This window comes from Muscardinus avellanarius, assembly GCF_963383645.1.
Source record: "Muscardinus avellanarius genome assembly, chromosome: 13".
Lineage (NCBI taxonomy): Eukaryota > Metazoa > Chordata > Mammalia > Rodentia > Gliridae > Muscardinus > Muscardinus avellanarius.
In genome coordinates, this window is record NC_137799.1 from 54,387,338 (window position 1) to 54,408,525 (window position 21,188).

At 43.7% G+C, this 21,188-nt stretch overlaps 1 protein-coding gene across 3 annotated transcripts in view; it reads left to right on the top strand.

The window, feature by feature from the left end:
- Positions 1-21,188, top strand: part of SLC24A2 (solute carrier family 24 member 2) — a gene marked incomplete at both ends in the record, with an annotated part of 267,757 nt that overhangs the window by 201,091 nt on the left and 45,478 nt on the right. For all 3 annotated transcript variants that reach the window (XM_080708529.1, XM_080708530.1, XM_080708531.1), the window contains 2 exons: positions 12,647-12,745; positions 16,468-16,586. In XM_080708529.1, coding sequence (XP_080564655.1) covers positions 12,647-12,745; positions 16,468-16,586 — 218 coding nt within the window. The remainder of the gene's footprint in view (positions 1-12,646; positions 12,746-16,467; positions 16,587-21,188) is intronic.

Sequence of the window (21,188 nt, forward strand, 5' to 3'; positions counted from 1 at the left end):
CAGAAGCTGATTAACCTTCCTCAATGCAAAGAGAGAAAGTTCAGCCAACCATAGGAAAACCTTTCATAGAGACATGTCCACGGGAGGAAGGCCTGCAGAATGTGGGGTTCCCCCTTCTCTGGAGAAGCCAGAGAGGCCAACGCAGAGAGTGCTCAGAGAATGGATATCCAGTGCCCCCCATGCCGGTCCTATGTCCTGGTGCAGTGGCAAACCCTGGCTTGCAGTCTACTTAATCCTTCTGAAAACTTGTTCTTGCTCTTGGCTGAGCCACCGCTGGAATTGTGGTAGGCTATTCCTGGGCCACAGCACCTCAAATAAAAGAACTGTGCATTATTTGGTCCAGTCGGCAGCCATTTTCTTTATTAGTGTGGTTACACATAGAAAATCACACAGTCCTTAGAGAAGAGACCTTTAGAAGAGTGGGGAGGGGAATTATATTCTCTTTCAGTTACAAATCCAAACTTTAACCACAGTGAGAAACTTTAAGTCAAAAATCAATTATAACTATTCTTTTGCTGTTGTTATTTTAAAAAAAAATATTATAGACACACAGAAATAAAAAGGAAACACTACCTAAAGAAAGATAAAAGTAAACCTCCCTTCTACCTCAGGGTCCACTCATTTCTTAAAAGTAACCTCTTTTAACAATTTTTAACATATTCTCTTCTTTTAGTACACTGTTATAACCTGTCTTTTGTTTATTAATTATATCTTGGAGACCTTTCCATGCCTGTACATTTATATATGCCTCATTCTTTTACCAGTTATATAGTATTCCATTACATGGCTGTTCCACAGATTAGTCAGCCCCCCTATTAATTAATGAATGTGTTTTCATTTTTGTTTATTTATCTGGATATCACAACAACACTACATGAGCATCTTCTTGGCCTACATTGTAGAATCTACTGAGTAGAAGATATATACATTTTTTTTTAAATCCTAGCCTGGTGTGATGGCGCATGCTTGTAATCCCAGCATCTAGGAGGCTAAGACAGCAGGATCACAGTTCGCAGACAGCCTCAGCTACTTAGTGAGGCCCTTCGCAACTCAGTGAGGCCCTGTTTTAAAAATAAAAAGACTAAAAAATAGGGCTGGAGGTGTAGCTCAGAGATAAAATGCCCCTGGGTTCCATCCCCAGTACCAAAAAAAAAAAAAAAAAAAAAATCCTAGAAATAGGCATGGTGGCACAAACCTGTAATCCCAGTACTTGGGTGTCTGAGCCAGGAGGATCGCAGGTTCTCAGCCAGCCTCAGCTACTTAGTAAGGCCCTCCGCAACTTAGTGAGACCTTGTTTCAAAATAAAGAATAAAAATAAGGGTGGGAATGTAATTAGTGATAGAATGCTCCTGGGCTCAACCCCAGTACCACCAAAAAAAACCCATATATATATATATATATATATATATATATATATATATATATATATATAGTTATATATACATACATACATACACACACACATACATATACATATGCCATATCAAAAAGTATATACTTTTCAAGTCTTGAAAGGTATTGCCAGACTGCCCTCCAAAACAATTACACCAAGTTGCCTAGTTTACACTCTCATTCATGGAATTTCAGAACACCTCCAACCGCCTGTTTAAATACGTTCTTTCAAGAAAAAAAATGCAGACTGATTTTATTACAAAGCAAATATTCCTTTGTAATGGAACTGCCTTCTAGATTACCTGTTACAGTAACCTGATTTTTACCAAGGTTGAGTTAAAGCCAGGGTAAAGTTAAGACTGAAGAATTTGTCCTCTGAAGGAGTGAGCAGGCTGTTCTGCTTATACAGAATATTCAGTCTCCACTGCAACAAGCTTGCCCCTTCCCCCAGAGCAGCGAAAGCCCCACAGGCCTGAGGAGCAGCTGCAAGGTGACCATCTACCTCACTCTGACAGAGCAAGGATCCCCACTGCGCACAGACACCATTTCCAGTACTGTGTTGTGTTTCATTCATTCCAAGTTTTAATTCACTCATTCAGTCCAACCTTCCATGATCAGGGGATTTTTCTGGGGACTTGAGCAAATGCTGTCTGTAAGACTGGGCCTTATCAAAAACACAGATGTATTGAACTCAGTTATTAATCATATGACTTCTTCAGAGATGTATTCTTACGAGCATCTCCCTGGGGCTGGATCTTAGGAAGACGGCAGCCCAGTCAGTGTATAGAACCAAACCAGCCAGCTAGTAGCCAGCATCGCCAGCTGTGTGGGTAAAGCCACGGTCTTCCTGGAAACCAGAACCAAGGAGCTCTTCTAACGAGAATACATCTAGCTTTTCAAACTTCATCTCATCTTATTTTCATGATCTAAACTGTCAGCAGTAAAAGCAGAAAGATAGGACTTGGCAAGTGCAGGCAGATCTTGCCACATTGCATATGTAGAAGGTGTTAAATGGCAGCAGAAGGCAAATTGTGGATGCTTCTTTTTGTCTGTTTCTGACATCCCTAAAGCTGAAAATGCGTGGTTGCCTTCATCAGTCAAACTTGAATACTGTTATTATAAATTAATAATTCATACACACACACACACACACACACACACACACACACGAAGATTTCTCTTTTAAAATAAGAAGTGAGAATACATTATGCCAGGAGGCTGGCATGTTCAATTAAGCATGGTAAGTTTCTATGTTAATTAAGCCTGAGATGAATCGAATCATCTCATTTTAGCCATGGGCCTCTCAGCCTTCAGTTAAACGATGTGTCGGCATTTCTGTTGCAACCCACTTTTCAAAGGAGACCTCTTACAGGTACCAGATTATGATGTAATATTGGGTATATTACAATGTAATATTAAGGGCAAATTTGTAGACACATAAAATACAGATGATGCATGTACACAAATAGTGGCTGCTGCTGCTGCATAAATTTCAGACAAATCTAAAATTTTCCACTTTATATCCAGATAAATCATTGGATAATGTGTAGACCCATCAGAAGAAAGAATTGTTTCTGTAGGTTCTGTTGATTTTACACATAGGTCATAGTAACAATTCAATGTATATTTATTTAGCATCTACTATTTTCCAGGTGTTAAAACCAAACCAAAACTCTCCCCAGGTGAAAAGATTCATGTCACAACTCATTTGCAGAGAAACACCCCCAAGACACAAACTTCAACAAACGGACTCAGAAGAGACCTTTTCCACCCACCGGGAAGTAGTTGGGTTAAATGTTGGCAAAGGAGATCTGCCATGTTAGTAAAGTGACTCTTTATTAATTTATCTCCTAGACATCCACAGGGTTTAAGTGATGAACATAACGGGAAGACACTTGAAGCTTGTATCTAGCAGGCTGAGACTCAGACAAGCCTCTTGGAGATTTTGTTTGTGTGAGCCATTTGAATCTCTGTATATGAGATAAAAATGTTGAGAAGATTAAACTCCTAAAACAATAAAGCAGGTGAACTACAGTGACAGAAACCCCCATGTGGTGCCAGCCTCGGCCCAGGGCAGTAAGCTGTTCCTTCTCCTGAAACATTGCACCCTGATATTGTGTCTGATACCGGCTGTGAGATTTTGGGTTGTAAAATTCCAATTACTCCCAAACTTCTTTAGATGTCTTTTTTTTTCTTAAAAATTAAATGGGCAAACATTAAACTATATATACTTTTAGATCTTTAAGACCTTGGAATTTTAACCAAAGTATTAACCCAGCAGAGACGCTGGTGAGCTTCCTGAAACATGCCACCAGGCTCTCCTTCTTTATCTGTCTATGCTGCTCTAAAAGGAACCTCAGAATAGAGTTTCCTACAACAAACATTTCAAGTGCCTCCCCACCCACTAACATGCCTTTCTTTATTATTTGCACTGCTATTACCATGCTCATAAATACCTGCAGAGAGCCAGCCTAGACAGTAAGTTCTGGGGCCACGGATTCTATAGCTTTGTGCCTGAGGGCTTCACACACTATTTGGGGAGAAGGTCAGTAAAATATCTCCGTGACTCTACGTCTACTGCCATGACAGGCCATGCATCAGGGCTCTGTGAGAGAAGAAAGGGACTCAAGGAAACTCTCCCCAGAGATGAGCTACCTAAGCAGTATCCTGAAATAAGACAAGCAAATAAGTGTGGAGTGTTCCCAGGCACGTAAGGGGAAGGCCAGGGGGTGCAGGAGATGCAGTTGAAAACTGTGAGACTAATTAACAGGCTGTGGCCAACATCCAGGCTAGGGAAATTGGAAGAAAAGAGTCAGAAGGTAGAGTCAGATGGACCTGACAACTAATTGGGTGTTGGTGACAGGAGATCTCTAGGATGACTGCAAAAAAAATGGGACTGTAGAAATCACCCATGGTAAACACAAGCCAAAGGCAGAGTCCTAGGAAGGAAGATGATGTGTGGGGCTTAGACATGTTGAGCTTCCAAGAGGAGACGTTTGACATCTGCTGGAGAAGAATGCCTGGGCTTAGCTACCAGACGCTCAGTGAGTGGTTGATGGGGTGCTCCGGGGAGAAGTGAGGAATGGTGAGAGCAACATGAGGGAGCACTGAGGATGGCAGGCACGTAAGGGGAGCTCTGGGGGGAGCTCTTGAAACCGAGGATGGTATTGAGGAGAAGGTGAGGAATACCAATTGTCACTGAGAGATCAAGTCACACAGAGGCAAAAGGTGGTCAAGGAGGGGCTAGAGATGTAGCTCAGTGGTAAAGTCCTTGCCTAGCATGAGTGAGATCCTGGGTTTGATCCTCAGTACTATAGGAAGGAAGGAAGGAAGGCAGGCAGGCAGGCAGTCAGTCAGTCAGTCAGTCATGTTGCTAGCCTTTGAGATAAAATTTACTCTCATTTGGAATTATAAAGCAGATTAGTAAACTGAGACTCAAAAAGTGGCTAAGGGCAGGTCCTTTTTGGAGTACTGGTAACAGATACCAGCACAGAGTTGCTCTGTGAGTAAAGGAAACAAAAGGATGTAGAGGCTGTGGTAGAAAGGATTTTTTGGGAGGCACAGCTGCCCGGGGCAGAGCAGAGAGGGCAACACCAGCAGCAAATGTAAAATCAAGTTCTGAAATGGAGAGCCTTGATCATGACCAGGGAAAGAAAGACTAAAAATTGAGGTTGAGTGATCACATGAGAAATTGGAAACAAAAAGAAAAAACAAAATGTAGGTGTTTGGAATACGAACGTTTGTAAAACATTGAAAATATTTCAAATTATTTGCAAAAGCGTTAGAAATTCATATTTCCACTGCTAAGGTAACCCTGCTAGAGGATATGATAGAACTAATTCACATCTAGACAGATCTATTCCTTACATGTGGCCATGAAAACCATCCCTACAGAACGTGTGTGTGTGTGTGTGTGTGTGTGTGTGTGTGTGTGTGTGTGTTGCTAGGGATGGAACCCAAGGGTATTCGACTGACACCCCCAGCCCATTTTATTTTTATTTTGAAACAAGGTCTCACTAGGTAGATGAGGGTTTCACTACTTGCTGAGGCTATCCTCGAACCTGCAATCTTCCTGTCTCAGATTCCCAAATACTGGGATTACAACCATGTGCCACCACATGGCCCTACAGAGCATATTAAGGAAAACATTCATGAGGAGATCTAGCTGCCTCATTTCAAATGGTCACCACTGAAGATACAATTATGTACCTATTCTCATTAATTATAGAAACTACTTCTATGGTTGTATCTATAAATATAATGACAATCAAATTATATTAATCATTTTTCTTATCTCTCTGATGTGGTTCATTGGCAAAATATTTACTAAAGACATTTACAAAATATATTATTCCAACAGTAGTTTAATTTCCGTCAGTATCATTGTAGTATGAAAAATGACTCAGAACATGTTTCACAAAAATTAGAAAAAATACTTTAGAAGCTATGTTTCCAAAACAGATTTAGGGATAAATAAGATCCTGTGTTCATGATGGTCTTGTTTAAAAAGGAAATTATTAATCCTTGTACTTGGGAAGCTGAGACAGGAGATTAAAGGCCAGCTTCAGCAACTTAATGAGGCCCTCCACAACTTAGACCCTATTTCAAAATAAAATAATAAATTAGGGCTGGGAATGTAGCTCAGAGGTAGAATGCCCCTGGGTTCCATCCCCAGTACTACCAAAAAGAAAAAGAAATTACTATCCTTTAGTATTTTCCTAAGAATAAAAATCAATCCAGCTCATATTAGACCAACTGCTCCATAAAGACAGTTTGTAGAATGGAAGAGGGCCCATTCCTCTGAGCTCCAGGTAGCCTCTTATACCCAGGAGCTTTTGCTTTTATTCTGTGAGCTTCCATACCCCTCCCAAGAAGACCTACACCATCAGAGCACAGATCTGAAGTCCTGTCACTCTCCCCACTCTGAGCTGTGAACTCTACAAGGGTGCCCACTGAATCTGCCTATTTTACTCAACGCTACCTATATGTAGCACCGGCTAGCTTAGTGTGTGCTATACAGAAGAGTGTCTATGACTCGTAATGGCTTGAAAGGAAGCCCGACTTCTCAGGGGAGCTGATTATAGCGAGAGTTTTACTGCAGTCTGAGAGTGTGTGATGAGCTAGACATTATTCTGAGACACTGAGGTATACAGATGGCAGGAAGAAGGTCCCTTCCCCAGAGAAAACTGCCCTCTGGTGGAGAAAGCAGGCAGGAGGGTAGCAAGCTGGAATAGGGCTGTGAGTGGTGTATGGTGCCATGAGAATGATGGGTTTCCACATGGGAATGAAGGGGGTGGAAATCCCTAGAGAAACTTTATGTTAGGCCCTGATGAATGAGGGGCAGCTTAACCAAGAAGGAGCTGAGCTTTCCCCTAGAATGATCCTAGGGTCTCATAGGTGAGCCTTCAGCCCCGCCAGGGACGAGCTTGGAAGGTCCTCAAAGGCTTTACTTTGAGTCATTGACCAACAGGAAGGAGTTAGAATGTCATCTCCCTGCCTAATCCATGAACACAAGGATTCTTCGAGCCTTGCTGGCTGCTGAGGATACAGACGTGAGCAAAACCAATGAAAATCCTGCCTGCTGGGAGCTTGTCTGTCAGGGAAAAGCAACAATCAATGGTAATGATGATTTAGTATATTATACAGTGATAACTGCCTTAGAGAAAATAGGCTAGAGATAGGAAATGCTAGAGAAAGGAGCTGCAGCCAGGCGTGGTGGTGCACGCTTGTAATCCCAGTACTTGAGAGACTGAGACAGGAGGACCACAGATTCAGAGCAGCCTCAGCTACTTAGTGAGGCCCTCTGCAGTTCAGTGAGACCTTGTTTCAAAATTAAGGACAAAAATAGGGCTGGGGGTATAGCTTGGAGATAGAATGCTCCTGAGTGCAATCCCCAGTACTGGAAACAAAAAGAGAAGACTGAGAAATGAGGATTGCAGATTTACGGCCAGCCTCAGCTACTTGGTGAGGCCCTCTGCAATTTAGTGAGACCCTGTTTCTAAATAAAAAGGGCTATGGGTGTAGCATGGAGGTAGAATGTCCCTGGGATCACTTCCCAGTACCAAAAAGGAAGAAGAAGAAGCTGAAAATCAGAGGACCCTCCATAAGAATGACATTGGGACAGGTGGTTGAAAGAGGTGAGACAGTGAGCCTGTGTATTCCTGAAGAACATTCCAGTAAAGGGACCAGCCGTGCCATCTGGAGAGATGGTGCACTGGTTGTCACAAGATACAGCAAAGAGGCCCATGTAGGAGCAGAGTAATCAAGGAGAGGGGGAGGGATGGGGTCACTGCTATCAAGAGTAGCCTCACTAGCTAGACTCTTGAAGGGTCTTGTGAGGCCTTAGCTTCCCCTCCAACCTGGGAAGACACTGCAGGATCATGCTCAGAGGAGGGAGTGGCATGACCTTTACTGGTCCTTAACGGGTGCTGGAATGAATCCAGCTTGGGGACAAAGAGGTAAGGTGGCAGGGGGAACCCACACCAGCCTACTTGCTCCTGGGAAACACGATGTCGGCAGGCCCAGGGGAGGGAGAAGTGGGCAGATCCTGAAATATTTTCAAAATAGAGACACCAGATTTGCCGGTGGATGGCATGCAAAGGGTGAGAGGAAGCAAGGAGCCCAGGATGACCCTACAGTGCCACACCGGTCTGCTGCCTTGTCAGAGTGACAGTGGTCTGCCTGCTGATGTGAGACAGCTTCCTGAAGAAAAGGTGGGGGGGGGGGGGTGTGGAAGCAAGTTCAGGTGCGCTTTTGCCTTTAAGCTACCTGCCAAGCCGTAAACTTCAAGAGGGGGGAGGAGGCAGAACTGCAAATGCAAAAATAGACTTTCAAAGACTTATTTTCAAGCTTTCCCTTCCGTTTTATGTGTTGCTTTTTTCCCCAAAGATCGGTGTGTTCACCGAGGTGTGTGTGGTCTCTCTCTACATCTCTCTCCTTCATCCCATTTTAACCATGCTGCGGATGCTAGGATGTTCCCAACAGCCTGGAGCTAATCACATCACCAACCCTAAGGTTTCTTTTAAAACCTAGCCTATTACAAGCTGGGTGGAAAAGATGTCAGGGAATTTCCAAGGGGCTGTTTTAATTAATTAATAGAAGAACAGAAACCAAAACCAAATCTGGGTCCTTGCAGTGAACGGTCCCTCTGAAGGTCATTTTGCTGTGTAGCATGGGGCTTCCATTTTATCTCAGAGGGATTTGGTCAGAGATTTTGATTGCTGGAAGTTTTTCTAAATTTGTTCTTATTCGTGTCAGGCCCTTATGCTTTGATCTCTTCCTTCCACACTTCCTTACCACCCCCTCAACACACACTCCTCTGAGGACACTCAGCTCTTGCAGATTTCAGACCAAGCTAATCTATATTAAAATTGTATACTAGGTTTTGACGTAGGTGCCTCACGATTTTGAGCAGAGTTTGCTATTTCTGAGATTCCTAAGTACACAAATATCTGTAGCTATATAAAAATTCAACACCTCGAGGGTTTACACCACAACAGAATATATTTCTTAAGGTAGCCTTTAAAACATGTTAAAAATCGCTCATTCACTCACCTTGCAAAGTACTCAGAAATATCTTGCTTCTTTCAGGCACAGAACAACAGAATTATTTCTTAGATCTGTCCCTCTGTGCCATCCCTTAAAACAACATGAAAGCTGTGCCTAAATTTTGGAGCTGATTTTTGGATGATTCCTTGAAACCTGAGCACCAATTTGACAAAGTCTCAGCTTCATAAATTCCCAGGTCTGCATGTGGCTGATTTGCAGTCCTGCCTGGACGGTAATAATAACAGTTCTCCTAAAGCAACCTGGGGCCATGCCACCCTTACCCCTGAGCTTGGTTCGTTTGTTTGTTTGTCTATCTGTCTCTTTCCTCTTATTTACAGAGTTTTTCCAATGTTACATGCTGTGAGGAGCCCTTTGCACACATTTTCTCACATTTAACTCATGAGTGTATACCCTTGGAATCCCCATTTTACAGATGAAAACATTGATGCTCGAAATTATATAAGGATTAACCAAAAGCCACCCAGCAGAGCCAGTGGAGGAGCTGGGGCTTGAACTCAGGTCTACCCATCTCTAAGTGAACTCCCTTTAACCACAGTACGGTGCTGTCCTCACTACACACCCACTCCACCAGTTCTGGCTTAGAGCTGAGCCAGGGGTCCCCAAGGTCCCAAGGCTCACTTTAAAACTCACAGGCTGTGTTCAGGTTCTGCCCAGAAAGCTCATGTTCACTCTTGTCCTGTGAGCCTCTTGCCCATAGCCTTTCTCAGAAGCTGCCCTTGGCATCCCTGGGGTGTCTGATGGGCTGGAGTGAGCACACCTTCCTTCCTTTGTCACGTCTGCCCACCACCCTCAAGGAGCTGAGCTCGGAGGCAGGCTGTCAGCCGCTGTGTCTCTAGAGAGCATCCCTAAGGGGCAGTTTTTTCCAGCTAGGGAGCAGCCATCGGCAGCATGTGGGCTGCAGAATGGTTGAGAACAGGTCATGAAAGTGGAGAGAAAGAATGGTCAGGAAAGGGGTAAATGAAAGGTGTTGACAAAACCTGTGGAGTGGAAAGCCCCCATCCAGCTGCTCTGTCTTGCCACCCACAAGGCTAGAGCCTGAGAGAAGCAAATGAGGTGAATCCCTTTTGGTTTTCAGCAACATAGAAAACCTCGGGGTGCTGCTATCATGGGAAATGTAGTTACACAATATAGATAATTCTACTGGCCTGTAATATGTCTGAGAAAATACAGAATCTCAAGCCGGGCATGGTGGCACACACTTGTAATCCCAGAATTTGGGAGGCTGAGACAGGAGAATTGCACAGGTTCAAAGACAACCTCAGATGCTTAGTGAGGCCCTTTACAACTCAGTGAGACCTTGTTTCAAAATAAAGAATTTTTAAAAATAGGGCTGGAGGTGTCGCTGGGAGGTAGAATGTCCCTGGGTTCCATCCCCAGTACCAAAAAAAAAGAAAAGAAAAATACAGAATACCATTGCTAGAGCTGTGTCTTACCGGGTCCACATGCTCCTTTTTTTTTGAGAACTGAGGAAAGCCCACCCTACATGTGGCCAAACACTGGACTGAAAAATGCTCCAGGCAGAGTAATTGGCTGTACCCTGACATATTTAGGGGTCCTTCTTGATCGTTTTTCTCTCTCTGGCACACATCTAAGCTTTGGAAAGAGTCTCATAACTACAAACAATAGATCAGCTGTTTCCAAGCAGATATTTTTTGTCATGATTCATGACTTGGGGACATTGTTTAGATTGGGCTATTATTTCAAGTTTTATTTCCCGCAGGCTTATTTATTTCCTCTTCTGGATCTTTATGCCTAACTTTATAACTATTTTATATGAAATTTTAAAATAAAAAATATTGATCATCTTTTATTTCATAGAGCTACAGAATGGTCCAAGTTCAAAGAATGACCCTGAGAGCCTAGCAGAATGATTGTATTAGAAGCATCATCTCCAACATGTTGCAGAACCTCCTTATGTATTCCTCTCTTAGGCTGAAAAGCACATGATTTGATGACTTCTTGGAGTTGTCTTCCACGGCAAGTAACCCCCCTTGAGGCTTAAGGCTGAAGAAGTACTGAAGATAACTCCTATTATCTGTTAAGGCCTCAAAAAAGACTCCAGTCTGGCGGCCAGCAAAGTGCCCTGTGCCTCCGCGTCCTGAGAGCCCAGCCCTTTGGGCCCTGCCTCCCACCTCCTTCCTGTATTCCCTATTTCTCTTTTTATCTTTCCTTCACTACTCTCTTTTCATTTTCTCCTTTTCCTTGTCCCAGGCTTTTTTCCTTCCCCTTTTCCTTCCCACAGTTCACCTTGGAGATTAAATAGAAGCCAACAGTCTTCCAGGGTGGTGCCCCCACGCTGGCCTTCAACATGCCTCAAGGGGGGCCTGGACCCAGCCCTGGTCAAACCACAGACCCACCTCCATTTTTCTGTGTAGTTTCCCTTCGTGCTATCTTCAAGAACTGCGCACCTGTTACCTCTGCGTAAGCTGCCTTTGTACAATGAGGTGTCCAGGTTTGTGACTAGCGGAGCCAGGAGCAGAAAGGGCTCTATCTTAGATCACCTTCACCATTGGAGTTTACAGGTTCCGTCACTTCCAGCCAGTCGCACGAGTCACCACTATGACACACGCCACAGTCTTATCCGCAAGAAGAAGGAGGGTAGTAGATACCAGTCCTCCGGGTCCCATCCTAGGAAGAGACTCTTGGAGAAATCTTGATTTGGTTCTAACTAAAAAATTAGAATGAGACCCCATTGATATGCTGCCAGGGACCACAGCCAACTAAAACTGCCTCCTGGGAAAATTTTAGGAGTTCCAGTGATTTGAGGAACTCATCATATCTGGATTTAGACAATAACCAGTAATAATCAGTCAGTTTCAAATGCGAGTCTCTCTTACCTTGGATGTTCCCAAGGAAGAAAATCAAGGATAAAAGAAGATAGAGAAACATGCTTTGTTTCTCTAATCTCTACATTTTTTTTTTTTGCATGCTTACTTTCTGTGCTTGTCGCATGCATTTCCCCATTAATTGTGTCAATACTGAAGAACCGAAGCGTTACACTTGTGGCACGGCTGTTCCAAATGATTGCTTTGAAAATGGTATTTCTTCCAGCACCCTTCCCAAAGTGTTTCCTCACCGCCATGACTCACTGTGCTCACTGGAGCGTGCTTTGCCCTGAATCCCCACGTGGAATCAGTTGCTTCCTTGATGCTCTGGTTGCAGCTGACTCAGCTGGTCTGGAAAAGCCATGGTGCCTGTTCCTGACACCTTTAGAAACTGCAGTGTTCGTTAGGATAAACTCTTGAACACCAGAGCGGAATCAAAGGACTCCTGAGCTTAGCTTTTCTGCCCAACCCACTGTCAAAAGCCTATCTGGAATGGACCTTCAGTTCCAGAGAAATTTCTCTAGCCCTGGTTTGGATCTCAGCAGGAGGGGTGTTTTAGTGATGGCTGATGCTTTTGTGAGCAACTGAGAGGGAAGGGGAGAGGTCCGAGACTCACCTCTTATATGGTCCAGTAGCTTGAGGCTCCCGAATAGAGAAAAGGGGCTACAGACTCCACAAAGGTAGGGTAACCGCAGTGCAAATCTTAGGGCATATGAGTTGGACAAATGCTATGGTTACGCTACAGAATAGCATTACTGGAGAAGCCACATGCCTGCTTTGCCAGTGTATCCCCCTTGACCACCAGACCCTCTGTCTTCCTCCTCACTCTGTCTCCTTCCCACCACTTTCTCTTGCTCCAGGGAGGTTCAGAGAAAAGGCTTCAATTCTCCACAAGATCGCCAAGAAGAAATGCCAGGTGGATGAGAACGGGAGGCAGAACGGGGCTGCCAATCACGTAGGTGAGTGCCAAGAGACTCCCATTCGCTACCCTTCTTGGAGACGAATGAGGGCAACAAGGCAGGGCCAGGTGGGCACCCCAGGCCCAGTGTCCATGCAGAGCCCTGTAGCTCAGCCCTCCCCGGATGAGAGAAATTGAGTCCTTCCTCCCCAAGACGCTACGAGGCAGGAATGGATACAGTAGATTGCCAGTAACTCTAAGGGAAGCCCAAGGAGAGTAAAATGATTCTACTTCCAACTCCTCACTACTCAAGTAGATGAGCAGCCGGGCATGGTGGCACATGCCTGTAATCCCAGTACTTGAGAAGCTGAGACAAGAGGATCGCAGGTTCAAGGACAGCCTCAGCAATGTAGCAAGACTCTTAGTAACCTAGTGAGACCCTGTTTCAAAACAAAAAAATAAAAAGGACTGGCAGTGTAGCCCAAAGGTAGAATGCCCTTGAGTTCAAGCCCCAGAACCATTAAAAAAAAAAAAAGAGTAAATAGATGATCACTTCATCTCAGGGATTCCACATAAAAGGGACACACACACACACACACACACACACACACACACACACACACACCACATAATGTTTAACCAAATCTGAGTTCCCTTCTGTAATGGTAACCAGATTTTATAACTATGATGTTACTTACAGCCCATCCACTAAATTACCACCTGGTCAGTCCCTCGGTGACAGAGTACCTTCGAGTTGAGCCTGCCTCTTCTTTCTTTAGAATTCAGGGATATCAGCCCAGGTCTCTTTTGGCTGACTTTTCCAGAGCTCCTGTGTGACCAGATTGTGACATTCAGGCATCTTATTTTAACTTAGAACATGATGTTCCTCCTCTCCTGTCTGTAACTATAATATAGCTCTCTAATTCTAAATTCAAACTAAATTTAACCTAATCTGGATCTATGCTATAAACAAAGCTATTGCCCAAGTAACTAAAATTATCCACAGACAAAATTCAACAGAGTCGCACTCAAAATGCATGACATGCTGGAGAAGTTCCTGACTCTCCTGTTATCCTGACTTTCAGCTCAGGGGATATTGTAGCTAAGAAATAGTTGAGACTTGATTGGATATGAAAAGAGAAACTGGACAGAAATCAGCTGACATGTTAACAATGGTCATATCTTAAAATCAGGATTATGAATTACAAATTTTTGTCTGCTTCTTTTATGCTTCTCTGTGAACCTAAACATGTTTTTCTAAGATTATCATATTTTGCTTTTGTACCATAAAAATGTAAAACCATACCACAAAAAATCTGTTACCGAGGTTAGGTTTCACTTGATACTTAGGTTTAACTTCACAGGCTATTGTTTTCTGCCCCACTTGGTTTCTCTTTTTTTGAACATATAGCTTGGAGTAAAAGACCTGTCCTCTTCCTAATGAATGGTGGCCTTGGGCTTGGATTAGCTCTTCCTTAAGGAGATGAGACACAGTACTACAAGGAGCCTTCCAATGCTGATTGGGTCTGTGAATGACCTTGTAGCTTAAAAAAAAAAAATTGTCAAAATTCATGCTTTTAGCCTGGCGTGGTGGCGCATGCTTGTAATCCCAGCATTTGGGAGGCTGAGACCAGAGGATCATGGTTCGCAGACAGCCTCAGCTACTTAGTGAGGTCCTCTGCAACTTAGGGAGACCCTGTTTCAAAATAAAGAATTTTTTTAAAAAGGGGCAGGGGGTGTAGCCCAGAGTTCAAATGCCCCTGGGTTCCATCCCCAAACCCGCAAATAAATTTTAAAAAATGTCATGCTTTTCAGTCAGTCCAAGATTTGTTTTATTTTTTCTCGATGATGAAGCCTTGGTCTTCCATATAAAAGTGCTCTGTAAGCTAAGATGCACATCCTCAGGTTAGTTGTTATCTATTCATGTCTATTTTTGGGTGTTTTCACTCCCCTTTCGGTAGGTGGCATCCTGCTGCTGGGATCAGGTTTGGTCCTGGAAGGCTGATCTTGATCTATCACTTCAGTCAATATTTTGCTCCCAACAGGGTTTTATTATTCCCCCAAGGGACTTAGGGATTTTTAGTTTAAATAACTGAACCCAGCATACCAAGATAAACTGGCATAGCCACTCACAGCAAATCATCACAGACATATCACTGTCACTGTTTTAAAAAAAAATGGACAGATAAAGTAAAATTGAATTTCTGCCTCTGTATACCACAACTAAGTGCATAAATAAACATAAGCATTTCCCTATGATTTCCAGTATTTGGCAACTTTCAAACCCAACAATTTGTATGTAACTCTCAAATTATTTTTTGTGTACCAGAAATAAAAAACATTTAGTCCTTCTGGAGGTGCTAGAAACAGATGCATTCAGATACTTCTTGAGCCTAGTGGCTGCTCACATCTGCTTCCCAAGAGCGTCCGGAAGCTCCAGATGGCCCTGAAAACCACCTCTCGACTCACTCTCTCCAGGATCCTGTGACCTGACCCAGCACAGTGTGCAGTTCCAACAGGAACCTTTCTCTTTTCTTTCCACTAAAGTCCCAGCTGATTCCCAGGGGTGCCTGAGCATCTTATCAGCTTGTGGCACTTCTCTTAGCCATGAAAAAAATCTGGCTAAGGGCAGGTGCTAAAATAGGGACTTAAGTTGTTCATCTCTTGCTTGCTTGTTCTGCACCAGGCACTGTGCTAAGTGCCTGTGTACATTTTTGTATTTACTATTTACAAAAGTGCCTTTTAGTCACGTGCTTGGTGGTGGCAGCAGGAGAGGTAGTGATAATAGTACTACTGTGAGCATCACCTCAGTGTCACAGGTGAGGAAACTGAATCTCAGGGAGGTTGAGTGAGAGGGTGAGCACAGGTTTGTCTGGTTCCCAGTGTCATGGAGTCTCAGCACTCCACTGTGGCCCTCAAGGCATTTCTCAGCTCTCAGAGGAAAACTGGAGTCTGCTATGGCGGACCCTGGGGCTTTGCCGTCTCTCACTGAGGAATAACACAGAGGGTGCGCAGGTGTGGAGTGCCGAGTGTCACTCCCCAGGCATCATGAGAAGATCCAGGTCTCCCCTCGGCCACTGGCAGAGTTTCCACTCACAGAGCCCAAGAGAACTAGACCTGCAACAAAGGGCTTTGGTGATGAGCCATAAGGTCCCCCAATCCCCAAGGAAGGACGCTTGCCTAGGATGACAACCTGGAGTGACAGCGTAAAGCCCAGGACGCCGGGACCCTGCCAGCATCCTTTTTATAGTGCAGTATAGAAGGCCCCCTGAGGGTGCAGTCCAGGTATAAACAACAACGTGTAGTTTGGGTGTGGCTTTGGTTTAAAAATGCCCTAGTTCATGTTCTGGAATGACTCTTTCCCCAGAGAAAGGCACACAGTAGGAGCCGAGGACTGGAGTACAGCTCAGTGGCAGGGCACTTGGCTGGTATGTGCTGTTCAAGGGCCTGGGTTTCATCCCAATACCACACACACACACACACACACACACACACACACACACACACACGTGGAAAGAAAACTTATAGGGTGCAATCGGGCATTTAAGTTGACATCCTGCAAGAGTGGAAACCAGGGCTCTGTCAGAGGGAGGGGTGGTATGCTGAAGGCCTAGGAAGAAACGGAAAGATCATTTGCCCACTGGCAGCCCAGCACCAGCTGGGACTCAGACACCACTGTCTCTCCTCGGGCCCACATTTTAAGATGTTCTTTTCCAAGTGTCTTTTTACCCCCTATTTATTCCATCTGCTTTCTTTGTGTGTGTGTTTTAAATTATGTCACAGAAAAAATCGAACTCCCCAACAGCACGAGCACAGAAGTAGAACTGACGCCATCCAGCGAAGCTTCGGAGCCCGTGCAGAACGGAAACCTGTCCCACAGCATCGAAGCTGTTGAAACCCAGGTATGGCGCCGCCCACTCTCTTAGGGCACTCCTGCTGGAAGATGCCAAGCAGGATCTGATTCAGCGAGTGTTTCCTGTGTCTAATGCATGAACATCCATATTCTCTAAGCCACTGTTTCCCGAAGAGAGACTCAAGGGTGTATGTATCAGAAGCTCCTGGGGGTAAAGGTGCAGATCTCAATGTGTGATAACATCTGATAACGACGGCCATATAATCCTTGCTCTGTGTTTTTAAGGTCAAGGTTAAATAATAGAGAAATCATAACCATCACACCTCAGTGGCACCACCTGGCCTTCCCTGTCCCTGAGGTTGACATTAACACTCTCTGACCCAACCTACTATTCATGGCACAACCAGTGGAGATGCCCACCCAGTAGGAGTAATAGTGATATTTATCTTTTTTTTTTTTTTATGATCCCCATTTTATTTTATTTTTTTTTATTTTATTTTATTGGTGCACTGTATTCATACATCATAGTGGGATACAAACTTTTGTAGACATACATGCACACATCGCCCAGTCAGCCCCCACCCGATCCCCACCCCATTCTCTCCCCGTCCCTCCCTCCCATGCTTGGCTTAGTGGTTGACATCTAGTATTATAGCAATTTATCCAAAATTAAAAATTATAATCTCACATAACAGTTTCATTTGTCTGATACCAAGCTTTTGATGACTTAAAGATAACATTTCAATATTTCTTTTTGCTTTCTTTCTTACCAGAGAATATTTTTTTCTTTTTTTTAGGTGAAACTATCATATATTTATTTTTCAGAAAAAAATCTATCCTGATATGGAATATGGACTCTAGATACCCAAAACGATCTCGAAGCAAAAACAAAGCTAGAAGATGTATATTTTCTGATTTCAAACCATATAAAGCTACAATAATTGAAACAGTGTAGTACTGTTCTAAGGGCAGATATATAGACCATTGGAGTTAAATACAAGTCTAGAGCTAACTTCTTCCCTATATTGTCAAGTTATTTTTGACAAGGTTTCCACGAAGATTTGGTGGTGGAAATAATAATCTTTTAACTAAATATTGTTGAAAAATAATAATTACATGGAAAAGAATAAAATTGGACCCTTACCTAATCCCACATACAAGTATTAACTCAAACTAGATAAAAGACCTAAATATAAATCTTGAGACTATAAACTTTTAGGAGAAAATCTGGGTCATAAAACCTCACAACATTGAAATTGGCAGTGATTTCTTGGATATGATTTCAATGGCACAGGCAACAGAAGAATATACAAACTCCCTAAAAAATAAAAGAAAATATTGTATATCCAAAGACAATGTAAACAGAGTTAAAAGTTACTAATAGAATTGGATAAAATATTTCCAAATGCTATATCTGAAGATATATTAATATTCCAACTAGAAATCCTAAAAATTAACAACAATAAAGGCAAACAATACAATTTAGAGATAGGTAAAAGACTAACATAAATAATGAATCTCCACAGATAACCAATCTTAGTTGTCTGTTGGATGGAAACTCTTGTTTCTCTGGTTCTGGTGAGTGTTACCTATTTCTTCTTTGTAGTTAATCTCTTTGAGTATTTTCTCTAGCGCTGGTTTTGAAGACATAAATTCCTTCAGTTTCTGTTTGTCATGGAAGCTTCTTATTTCTCCATCTAATTTGATAGAAAGTTTTGCTGGATAGGAAATTTTTGGCTGGAAGTTGTTTTCTTTCAGAGTTTGGAATATGTTACTCCAAGCCCTTCTGGCTCTCATGACTTGGTTTGGGAAGTCTGGAGTGATTCTAATTGGTTTGCCTCTGAATGTCACTTGGCCCTTTGTTTTTGTTGCCTTTAAGATTCTCTGCTTGGCTTCCACATTGGTCATTTTGACAATTATATGGCGTGGGGATCCTCTTCTCGGATCCTGTCTAAAGGGAGTTCTATAAGTTTCCTGGATCTGTGTATCAACCTCTTGCTCTATATTTGGAAAATTTTCTGCTATTACTTCCTTGAAGAGATTGTTGATCCCTTTGGTATCACTTTCTTTTCCCTCCTCTATTCCAATTATTCTTAGGTTAGCTCTCTTAAGATGGGCCCATATTTCTTCAATGTCAGATTCCTGCTGTTGGATATCTTTTTCTAGATTAGAAACTATGCATTCATTTTTGGATTGCTCATCTTCTAAGAGCGAGATTCTGTTCTCCATGTGGTCTAATCGGTTGTTTGTGCTTTGAATTGAGGCCTTTACTTCATTAATTGCATCCTTTATCTCTTTTTGGCTCTCTCTGAATTCTTTTCGAAGCACCTCTATTATTTCTACAGTTATTTTCCTGATTTGATCTTCTAGAAATCTCTGATTTTCTGTTTTATCAGGTTCTGATGTTGTGGGGTTGTGCACATTCATTACTTCAGTGTTATTCCTCTTTCCCATGATTTCGGAGGTTTGTGCCTTCTTTGGGTTCTTCCCTTGGGTCACTATGGCTTCACTTAAGGTGCTCTGGATCTCGAGTCTGTATTATCTCAGACCCTACTACTCCTTTACTGGGTTGTATCACAGAGTCTCCGACCCAGGGAGTCAATAGAGGCTGCTTTAAACTATGGGGGGTGCCAGGTTGCACGCTCTCCTATGGTGTGATATCTCTGCCACCACCACTCCCTCACTGGGTCAGGTCCCAGGAGGTACAATACTGGGATTTCTCCTCTGTGGCCCGCAATTTGACTCACTGTTCTTGAGTACGTAGATGTAGCTGTACTGGACTCGGTGAATTCACTGCTGCTGCTGCCGCCGGTGGCAATATGGCGCCTCTGCCACGCCCTCGGCCATGAGGCTGGCGTATTTTTTCTTCTCTGGTTTTGATTTCCACTCTGAATCCCTGCAGCGTATGCTGAGCTCAGCCACTGGGAGCTTTAAATGCTGTCTGCGCCGAAAGATCCCGCCTGGCTGTTCCGCAGTGGCTCACCTGGCTTGCTGTAGCCGTCCGCTGAGTTCGCCGCTGCCGCCGGCAGTATGGCGCTGCTGCCGCGTCCTCGGGCGCGTGTGTCTCCTCTGTGGCCCTGAGCTCTGTTCTCAGTCCGCTTTCTCTCTGGAGCCTGGTGGTTTTTTTGTTTTTCTGGTGATGGTGTTTTCTGGCTATGAAAGGCGCTCTTTTTGTGGTAATGGAGATTGGTTGTTAGCGGGACTCTTAAGCCCCGCTTTTCTCGGTCGCCATCTTCCCCGTGATATTTATCAAACACCGACTCTGCCATAGACTTGTCACCGGGTACCTTATGTAACTTAGCCCCTTGACAGCTTGTAGCTGAAGCAGTAGGCATGAGTATCTCTATTTCATTAGCTGAGGAAGCTGGGACTCGGCGGGACAAAGTAGTTAGTTAGGGTTACCTTGCTTGCAGGGAGTGAGCTAGCATTTGATCTCAGGAGTGACTAAATGCAGTGCCTGAGCTATTTCTATCATGTGCCACTGTCTCTGAACCACAGTTGCTCAGAAAGTAGGCAGAGCCAGGCACAGTGGCACACACCTATAATCCCAGTACTTAGGAGGCAGAAACAGGAGGATTTGAAATTCACGGTCAGCCTTAGCCATTTAACGAGCTCCTCAGCAACTTAGCAAGATCTTGTTAAAAAAAAACAAAAACTTTTTTTTTTAAGGACTGAGAGTGTTCCTTGGAGATAAAATACCCCTACGTCCAACCCCTAGTACCAAAAGGGAAAGAAAAAAAAAAAAAAAAGACCATGGTGGTGCTGTTAGATGTCTGGATCTCTTCCTGAAGTGAATCAGGCATGGAGCCGTTAACTTAGCCTTTTAGTCAGATACCCTAGGTCAGGGCTTCTCAAACCAGAGGTGCTTACAGATTCCCTGAGGAGTAGGGTGGGGTTGTGTAAAACTTTAGATTCTAAGGCTTGGCGGCATGTAATCCCGATACTTGGGAAGCTGAGACAGGAGGATCACAGGTTCGAGGACAGCCTCTGCAAGTAGTGAGATTCTTATCAACCTAGTGAGACCCTGTTCCAAAATAAAAATAAAATCAGGTTAGGGGTATAACTTGGTGGTAGAAGAATATCCCTGGGCTCAATCCCCAGTACAATAAATAAATAAATAAATAAATAAATAAATAAATAAATAAATAAATAAATTCAGGTTCTGATTGGTCAGGTCCGGAATGGGGCCCAGGGTCTGAAGTTCTCATGGGGTGTCCAGTGATGCTACAGCTGCTTGTGTGGAAACCACACTTGAGGAACACTGTCCTAACATTTGAAACCCACTCTCTCAACAGCATTTTCTCAATGAGCTGACAAGTTTTACGGGGACTGTGAATAGAACCCAGACTGCAGACAGCAGATCCCCGCACTCTTGTTCTAGATTCCCAGAAGCGGTTCTTTCCCGGGGTGGGTCCTCCCGGGAGGAAGCTTGTGGATTGTTGCCTGCTGTCCTCATTTCCTGATGCGGATGTGGAAGAAAGCTTCACAGCTCCTTCCATCCGGTCTCTTCTGCCTTCCAGGTGCCTTGCCCTCCTGCCCGGAGCCCCGTGGTCCCTTCGTATTGGCTCAAGTGAGCTGGCAGAGGACCTAGGGCCACATGGATAAGCAGCATGTGGCGGCAGGAGGCAGTTCCCAAGGACACCTGGCTGCC